This window comes from Artibeus jamaicensis, unplaced genomic scaffold, assembly GCF_021234435.1.
Source record: "Artibeus jamaicensis isolate MK-2021 breed Jamaican fruit bat unplaced genomic scaffold, CSHL_Jam_final contig_1015, whole genome shotgun sequence".
Taxonomy (NCBI): domain Eukaryota; kingdom Metazoa; phylum Chordata; class Mammalia; order Chiroptera; family Phyllostomidae; genus Artibeus; species Artibeus jamaicensis.
This window is the reverse complement of record NW_026521194.1, coordinates 5,432,006-5,441,573: the sequence shown is the minus strand read 5'-3', so window position 1 is coordinate 5,441,573 and position 9,568 is coordinate 5,432,006. Positions and strand designations below refer to the sequence as shown.

Here is a 9,568-nt window from a genome sequence, read left to right as displayed (position 1 = left end):
AAGTCCCCCTCCTCTTCTCTTCCCCTACAATAGCTGAGGGTGTCCCAACTTCCACTCTTCTTGCTTCCTATTGACTCTAGACAGGTGCTCATTATCCTCAGTCACTGGAACCTGTATGTTTCTGTCAAGGCCTTGGCACACATTTGACCATATGCACTTACATGTTCATTTTCTGCTTCTCCCACTAGACTGAGAGCTCCATGAGGACAGAGACCTTGCTTATTCACTACTGTAGCCCATCCCCACCTAGTGCCAACACACTGAAGCCTTTCCACAAAGAGTCAAGGAATGAATGAACGCAAGTGAATTCTTACAGATGGACAGAGGACACACCATGTCTGAACTCACTTCTTTGTCATCAGCAACGAAGGTAACGCCTGATGCAAAGCAGGTGTCAATGTAAGAAATGTCCCAAACTGTAGAGAATTTTTATATAAAAGCTTGAGCCAAACTGATGACATGTGCTCTCAAGTGTTCCCCCAAATAAGTTTTACAGCTTAAATGTTTTTTTATTGATTGATTTCCCAGAAAGGAAGGAGGGGAATACAAGAGCGGCAACCCCGGCCAGGGCCCCAAGCAACTAAAATTAAGGAGGGAGTGTAAGGGAGATTAAGTAGAGGTGGGGAAAAAGCAAGGTGAGGATTGAATGACAGGAAAATTGACGAGATTATGTGTTCTTTTGAGGACTAATGCCCCGTGCAAGGAGTTACTTCTGGCATTCCTAAGGTGCGTTAGCCTTGGACCTAGTTTTTGCCTCATTTCACCCCAAACTCCTCCTTGTTCTCTACCCGTCTTTTTTGGATTTCAGCCATGGGAGCTCTGTGCATGTGCTTCTCTTCGCCTGGACTAGATTCATCAGTGTAGTTCACGTCAAGGTCGCTTCTTCAGAGACTTCCCAGCCTCTCTAGTCTATCTATCTTAGAACCTTCTTCCAGTCAGTCACAGCAGGGTTCACGTTGCAGTTACACACCCAATTGTGTGGTTATTTTGCTTATGTTTGCCACCTCCCACGCCCCCTTATAATTGGTACTGGAAGATCAGACTGGATGAGTGACTTGGTTACTGGTTGTATCCCCAGCGCCCAGAGTGGCGCCTGGCACGTGGCAGGTGCTCAATAAGTGTACTGAGTGAGTGAATTAAGGATTTCCAGGACTCATGTTGGAATCTGAGGACACAAAAGTAAGGAGGCCAGGTCCCCGCCCCCCACCCCCAGTTTGGTGGTGGTGTGGGGGATACAGACCAATGAACAGGTGAGTAGCCGGATCCCAGCGAAGCTCAGTCGCGTGTGTTTCCCTCCAGCTGGTAGGCGATTCCTGGGAACTAACCCTTCCCCTGCCGCAGAGGATTCAGAGGAAGGGGTGGGTTTAAAGGCGGATGCTGAACCCGAACGCGAGGTGATCGATCAGCTGAACGATAGTCAGATCCCGGTGGGGATTCCAGGGGCCCACTCTGCCGGACTCCCCGGCTGGCAGCCAGCTGATCCTTCTCCGTGCCCCCTGTGCCCAAAGCAGAGCGCTGTCACCAGCGTGCCAGCCAATGCACCCCAGGCGCGCCAGCTGCTCCGAGGCCCGGGCGCGCGTGATTGGCAGCCCCCCGCCTCGGCCCCGGCGCGCCCTCCTACCCAAGCCAAAGTCCAGCCACCTCCGGTTTAGTGGCCGCCGCCTCCTTCTCTCCACCCCGCGGGTTCCCTGCGTAGGGCCCTGATCCGGCTGCACACTTCCCGCAGGCGCTGCAGAGCAGCAGGTTCCCGGTGACCACGGTCGGCGCTGTCTTCGCGGGGGGCCGGGCCATGAAGGTCGAATTTGCGCCGCTCAACATCCCGCTGGCGCGGCGGCTGCAAACCGCGGCGGTGTTTCAGTGGGTCCTGTCTTTCCTGCTACTCGGTAAGAACCCCGCGTGCTGCCGGCGCGCCAGGTCCAGGCAGAACAGCGCGGTGCCGAGGACTCCGTCTCCTCGCTCCCCGACAGTCCTTGTCCAAGGACGTGCTTAGACCTTCCAAAACTTCTTCCCCTGTAAGCCGGAGCGAACAGGTCGAAGAGGGCGTTTGCAGCAGACGCGGGACTCTCCTGTTTTCTTTCAACTCCTAGTGAACCACTGTTGGCCGACTTTATTTTTCCCTGTACTTTTTTTTTTTAACCGCGGTGTACCTTACCTAGAATAAAAGATTGTAGGTAACCTGTTACAAGAACAGATTGTAAGTGTTACGGTCCAACAGGTCTTGGCAAATGTACGCGCTCAGTTGTAACCACGACCCAAGGAGTTGTATGTAGGACGTTGCACTTCGACTCTGCAAAATTGATAAGCTCAGTTCTCAAACTGTTGATTCATAAATGAAAAAACAACGCCCAAGTCTTCAACACCTGATTCCTTCCTCTCCACACCCTCAGGGCAAATAGCCGTGTTAGCGTTTCCCTGTTTAAGGGAACTTCCAGATGCAAAGAAGACTGCTCCAAACTTTGGGTTGGCCGGCCTCTGTCTGTCAATAATTCCACCCCGGAGTGTGCTCTGCCCTTTGCCAGGTTAAGTCCACATAGAAACCCACAGGAGCTAGTCACAGTGGAGCAGGGGGTGGAGGCGGAGTGGAGTTGGGACTTAGTTGCTCTGCTCTTGGAGACATGGGATGGCATTACAGGAGAAGGAAACTGGTGGGTCCTTAGACTCTTCTGAAGACGTCATTTGTGTGCTGTGAGGTCAGATCTCTGGTTGGACTCTGCGGAGGCCACAGCAACAGCAGTAACAGCCATCGGGAAGTCATTGCACAGGAGAGGTCTGTGCTTTTGAAATGGTTTACGTTGTGATTGCCTGGGTCGGTGGTCCCAACCCTGGCTGCACATTAGAACTGGCCGAGGAGCTGCTAAAACGTGGACACCAGGCTCTGTCCCTGGGTTTTCTGGGTCTCTCCTTTTAGAATGGAGCTCCTGGGTCAAAGACGGGGGTGTGCAAAAGAAACTCTACAGTTGTAACAAAGAAATACCACAGTAATGAACACATAATAATACAAGAATAAACTCTCATGTACTCACACCTGTAGAGTTAGTGTGCACCGTGTATGTGTATACGTATGTGTACATAGTTTATATTTATATGTTTAAAAAAGTAAGAAAATTCTAACGATCTCTCTGAGTGACTCAATTGTACAGCTGGGGTTTACTGAAAGACGAAATTCAAAACATTAACTCATGCCCTGGCCAGTATGGCTCAGGTGGTTGAAGCATCATCCTGTAGACCAAAGGATCATGGGTTCAATTCCTGGGCAGGGCACTTGCCTGGGTTGCAGGCTTGATCCCCAGAGAGGGCGTGTATGAGAAGGCAGCCAACTGATGTTTCTCTCTCACATCTTCTCTCTGAAAGCTACTGAAAAAAAGTTGATTCATTAAGTCCTCACAGACCAAACAGACAGGGTGGAAAGGATCACACTCCATTTTGCTCTGGGCCAAAGAACCACTGAGGTAATAACAGACACTCTTATGGAGGGCTTGTATGTGCTAGCTGTATTCTGGGCTTGTATGTGCTAGCTGTATTCTGGGCTTGTATGTGCTAGCTGTATTCTGGGCAATGCACGGTATTAACTGTTTACTCTTCACATCAACCCTGCGATGTAAGGACTGTTCATACCCAAGCTTGTTTTTGGCGCTTATACGGATGAAGGAACTAAGGTGAAATTCAAGGTCACACAGCTAGTCAGAGGAAAAGGACCTGGATGGAGTCCAGGTGTTCTACCCAGAGTCCTCGTTTTCACCCCTGTGCTGCCTCTGTTGCGACTTGAACTTGGGGACTGACTTGCTTGCTGAACAATCAACACATGTCTGATAGTACACTGTCCTTTTCTTTCATGGCACTTGTCCTTGCTTGTGTTTGTGTATGTCTGTGGTTACTTAAGAAATGTCTGTCCGTTGCCATGCTGGTCTAGAAGCTCAGTGAGGCAGTCCCTAGCATATGCCTTGTACTAAAAGGCGCTCAAAAATGATTGTTGAATGCCTGCCTCCACCCGGTCCACCCAGGAGGCAAGCTGTTCAACCCACAGTCCCCATTCTTAACTTGGTAATCCTCTCTGCAACCCTGTGAGGTAGGGGTCGGGTCACCCCTGCACTCTTATGCAAATGCGGGAGCTTGAAGGAGAAGTGAGTTGCCCAAGGTCACATGACTCAAAGTCAATGGTGAGCCACAGGGGTCAAAGGTAAGGACTTTTTTTTTTTTTAAATGGAAGTATTCACGAATTTGTGTGCCATCCTTGCTCAGGGGCCATGCTAATTTTCTTGGGGTCTTTCCAATTTTAGTGTATGTGCTGCCGAAGCGAGCACTGAGGACTAGTGACTTGGACATGACCTACAATTCCCAATTTGAATCGAACTACAGTGGCTCAACTGACAGTTCATTTGAAGGCACTTTTTTTTGCATGCACTTAACATGTATGTTACTAGGTGCACACATGTTAATATGATATTGTATTATCATAGATTTGGGGGTATGATATTGTATTATCATGTATTTTGGAAGTTTTATTATGAAAGATTTCAAAGATACAGAAAAGTAGAGAGAAGAGCATAAACTCATATTCCCATGACCCGGATTTATAATGATTTTAACAGTTTGCCGTATGATTTATTATTTTGCAAAACATACTTTTCAACAAGTCACATTTCCTAATTTATACCCGAAGTACACTTTTCCTGGTGATTTATGGAACCAAGATCCACACAAGACCCTCGGGTGGCACTAGTTTTCCTGTGTCTGTGTTGAGTGGGACTCTTTCATTTATTTTCTTGTTGGCGGAGTGTGGAGGAAGCCAGGTGAACTGTCTCCCCTCAGGGTTTGTCTGAGTGCTTTTTCGAAGTGGTAACCTGCTCCCCAGTTCCCTGAAATTTTTTTTTCTAAAATGGAAGTGAGAGGTAGGGCTCCATTAGATCGAAGTGAAGCCTTTGGCGTGGCATCTTCCTAGGTGCCGCGGTGTGCTTCCCGCTGCCTTACGTCAGGATGTACATAGTGCCTGGTTGTCCCATTATTAGTGTCCAGGGGCGATCGGGTGGGAAGCAGTCTGCAGGGTGGTGGCTGCTTTGCCTGGTGGTTTAAGTCTCTATTAGTGGCTCTTGCCTGAATTAACTGTTTTATTCTGGCTGCAAAAATGGTACTTTTCAGATTCCTGCTTTCATTCTTCATATATTAACCAGATTTTGTGCAAGGAATTGTGTTCCCCCAATTTTTTAGGGCTAGCTGACTACCCTACAATTTAGCCTTTAGAGGAAAAGTAGGATAAAAGGTTACTTATTTTTTTTCACCTATCAATTTTAAAGTAAGAACTTGTTGTAATATCTACTTCTAATGGTGAAAAGAGACACTTTATTAACTATGTTTATTAAGATCTCTAAATCAGAATCTTGGAATACACTTTTCTTTCCAGCATCAGGAAGTGAGTTTATAAGCCCCTGGGATATATTTTAAAAATAGCAAAATGTTTCAGTTAGTCATGATATCAAACATTGTTTCCTCGAGATAAATGTTAAGTATGTGTCAGTTTTTTTTTAAGACCTTATTTTTTAGAGAGAGGGGAAGGGAAGGAGAAAGAGAGGGAGAGAAACATCAACTGATTGCCTCTTTCATGCCCCCAACTGAGGACTTGGCCCAAACCCAGGCTTGTACCCTGACCGAGAATCAAACCTGCAAACCTTCCGTTCACATGTTGGCGCCCAGACCACTAAACCACACCAGCCAGGTGTGTCATTCAGTCTTAAAACATTGTGTTAGTTTTAGGTGTGCAGCATAATGATCTGATATGCACACATACTGAAAAATGGTCACCACAATAAATTTAGTCAACGTCCATCACCACACATAGTTGCAAATTTCCCCCTTGTGATTAGCACTTTTAAGGTTTACTTTGAGCAACTTTCAAATATACAACACAGTATTGTTAACTCTAGGCACCTTGCTGCACATGACATCACCAGGAGTTATTTATCCCATAGCTGGTAGTGTAGGCCTTTTGATGCCTTCACCCTACTGCCACCCCACCCCACCCCCAATTCCTGCCTCTGGCAAGCCCCAATCAATTCTCTGTATCAATGAGTAAGAATTTTTTTTAGACTTCACATGTAAGTGAAATGATACAGTATTTGTCTTTCTCTCTATGGCCTATTTCATTGACCTAATAATGCCCACAGGGTCTATTCATGTTCTCTCCAGTGGCAGGCTTTCCTTTTTCATGGCTGAATAACATTCCTGTGTGTGTGTGTGTGAGAGAGAGAGAGAGAAAGAAAGAGAGACATTTTCTTTATCCACCCATCTGTCGATGGACATTCGGGTCATTTCTGTATCTTGGCTATCGCAAGTAATGCAGTGGACGCAGGAGCTGCAGGTATCTCGGTGAGATGGTGATATTTCATTTCCTTCTGATGAACACCCAGAAGTGTGATTGCTGGATCTCCTGAGATCCAATCTTGATATCCAAGAATGGGCGACATTACTCGCTAACCTGTGTGCTGCCAGCCCCCTGACCAAAAAGCAGAAAATGGAAAAAGAGAGCCAGCATTTATGGGCCATCGCTTACCTACAGCCCCCGTGTCACAGATCGTCAGGTTGAGCGTTTATTTTGAAACCCTGCTAACATCGATGGAGCCGTTGCCATGGGGCGGACGCTGCAGCAGAGGTGCCCAACCTGCGGCCCCCAGTGGCCGTGAACGTGACCCAACACAAAATCGTAAATTTACTTAAAACATGATGAGATGTTTGTGTGTGTGACTGTGTGTTGCAGTGTGTTTAGTGTGTGGCCCAAGACAGCCCTTCTTTCCCCAGTGTGACCCAGAGACGCCAAAAGGCTGGACCCCTGTGAGTAGCGTGCACTCCATTTGCACGCTCTTGGTCAGCACAGCCTCACTGATTGTGTGTATCCTGGTGAGTGTGCTGGAGGCGGAAAGAGTGGGTGCCACAGGGGGATTGTCGATTCCAGGCTGCCGAGATGGAAGTGCCCACATAGGCACTGAAGGACCCTCCACCTCCCAGATACCACAGACCTGGCCTCTCTCCTTGCCAAAGTCTTTAGTCCATGGAGGGAAAAAAAGAAACACACATCCCTGGTTTTGCTAGAATATTTCTGTTCTATAAAGCTGGCAGTACCTAGAGGCCACTGTGAAGCTGAAAGGGGGTCATGGGATCAGTCGTTACCTCTCCTTGTCTGAGATTAGAAGTCAAGACTTGCCTGCAAATGTAGGTCCCTGTCTGAGGTTCCCACTGGTGCTCGGTCAGGCAGCCATGCTCGACCCGCTGTGTTGTTATCAGTTATCTGTGTGATGCATAATTTCTCCCACCTCTTAATTTTACAAATTTTCAACCCTAGAGGAGTATCGAAAGAATAGTTCACTAAAGAGTGTTTTTATTTAAATTCACCAACTCTGAGCATTTTGCCACATTTGCTTTCTCTCTGTGTATGTGCGTGCATGCATACACACACACACACACACACACACACACACACTTCGTTGTTGTCGTTGCTGTTGAACCATTTGAAAACAAGCAGTCGAGTTGTAGACATCATGGCACTTCAGCCCTAAGTACCACGAAGTGTGTCTTTGAAAAGAAGGATTTTGTACAGAATCACAATCCCATTTCATTTTCAAAACATTGATCAGTGATACAATAATCTTTATCTGAGTCAGATTCATATTTCCCTGATAGTCTTTAGATTCTCCTTTAAAGTGAACAGTTCCTAGACCTTTTATTTGTTCTTTAATCTTTCATAAATATATATTTTTCAAAGCTGTCTCAGTTATCTTGTAGACTGTTTTGCATTTGGAGTTGCCTAATTGCATGCTCCTGAGTAGAGTCGGGTTAAAGATTTTGGGTGAGGAGCCCACCAAGGTGAGGTGGTATATTTTCCATGGGGTCACATCGAGTGGCATGTGTCATTTTGTGACTGTGTTGGTGATGCTGAGTGTAATGACGATGCCCGGGCTGTGGCTGCGTCTCACTTGTTTCTGACTTCTGGTGCTGTCACGGGGGCGGGGCCTGGCAGCACTAAGCACAACAGCCAGAGGGTGGGAACACCCCAAAAGTGCATCCACAGATGAATAGACACACACTTTGTGATGTATCCATACATGGGAACGTTGTCCAGCCCTAAAATAAGTGAAGTACTGGCACATGCGGTCACATGGATGACCCTCAAAACCTCGAGGTCTACAACAGGGTACACAGAGCATCCCATTTTAATGAACTGTCCGGAGCAGGTAACTCCATAGGAACAGAACGCAGATGATCGGTTGCCAGGGCAGAAGGGAGTAAGGAGTAACTGCTCAGTGGGTACAGGGTTTTATCTCAGAATGATGTAGGCGTTTCAGAACTAGGTAGAGGCGGTACTTGTACAACATTATTAATACTCTAAGTGCTGCTAGATTGACCTATTTGAAAGGGTTCATTTACATTAAGTGAATTTCACCTTGATAAAAAAAATAGTGGGAGGCAGGTGCCGCAACAGTGTAGAGAAAGTTGAGCCTCTGGGAGGGTGAGTGATAGGGGCTGACCCGTGGTGTTTCATCCAGGAGGTACTAGGTCAAGGCCGCTGAAATTCAGGCCTTCGGTGTGACTTGGTTTGTGAATGTAGACAATTTTAGCAGGTATCAGCATCAGCATTGAGAGCTGCACTATATGCTGGAGTAGCCTTTGTATCTTCCGTGTGTCTTTGACCTCCAATTTAGAAGACTCGTGTTACCTTGGATTGCTTAATGAGATAAAAATAGAAATTAGAGGTGATCTCTTTACCTAGTTTTTGTAGCGTTTTCTGCCTTTGATTCTGTTTAGGACCAAGGGTTAAAAAAAAATTTCAGTGCTGTTTATGATAAATATAAAAGAATGTATGCAATTTGTGGAATGGGAGTTTAAATTAGAACAACCCCTTTAGATAGGAAGGCATCGAAGTGTATCAAGTGACAAAGCTGTGTCTGCTTGGTGACCCAGTATGTGATGTGCTGCCCTGTGAGAGGACAATAAAAAGCGGGGAAGCTTCATGCAAATACACGTTCATAGAGAAAACTTATTAGACCCCCAATGTTCAAAGAGAAAGTAATGGTTGACTTAGCACTGATTAGCACTGATAAATGTTACTAAAGTAACATTTGTGAACGTTTATATTACCATGTTCATAATACCAAACAGCTAATGTGAGAACATTGCGAGTGATAAAATACAGAGTAAAAAATGTATGTGATCCACCATGTTAAAGAAATACAACCTGTTTCTAGAAAAAAAGATTACAAAGGAAGTCTTTTTATTTTATTAAGTTTAATGAGGTGATATCGGTTAACAAAATTATACATGTTTCAAGCATATAATTCCATAACCTTGAACACACTTATCATACATCATCGGCATAGTGCACGGTGTGCTCACCAAAGCCTCTTCTCTCACCATGTGTTTGACCCCCTTTACTTTCTCAAGATCCATCCACGTTGCGAATGGCAGTATTTCATCTTTTCCTACAGCCGAGTAGTGTTCCCTTGTATATATATATATATATGCCCATACCGTCTTGATCCAATCACCCATCAAAGAGCACTTAGTTCGTTTCCTGTCTTGACAC

General features: G+C 46.1%; 1 protein-coding gene and 1 non-coding gene across 2 annotated transcripts in view; one reads left to right on the top strand and one right to left on the bottom strand.

Moving 5' to 3' along the window:
* Positions 1-1,789: 1,789 nt before the first annotated feature.
* MOGAT1 (monoacylglycerol O-acyltransferase 1) overlaps positions 1,790-9,568 on the top strand; it is a 28,414-nt gene continuing 20,635 nt past the window's right edge. The window contains exon 1 of the mRNA XM_037147492.2: positions 1,790-1,883. Coding sequence (XP_037003387.2) covers positions 1,790-1,883 — 94 coding nt within the window. The remainder of the gene's footprint in view (positions 1,884-9,568) is intronic.
* LOC119050973 (U6 spliceosomal RNA) lies at positions 4,195-4,301 on the bottom strand. Its single transcript, XR_005082846.1, has one exon. It is a non-coding gene; the product is annotated as a U6 spliceosomal RNA (small nuclear RNA).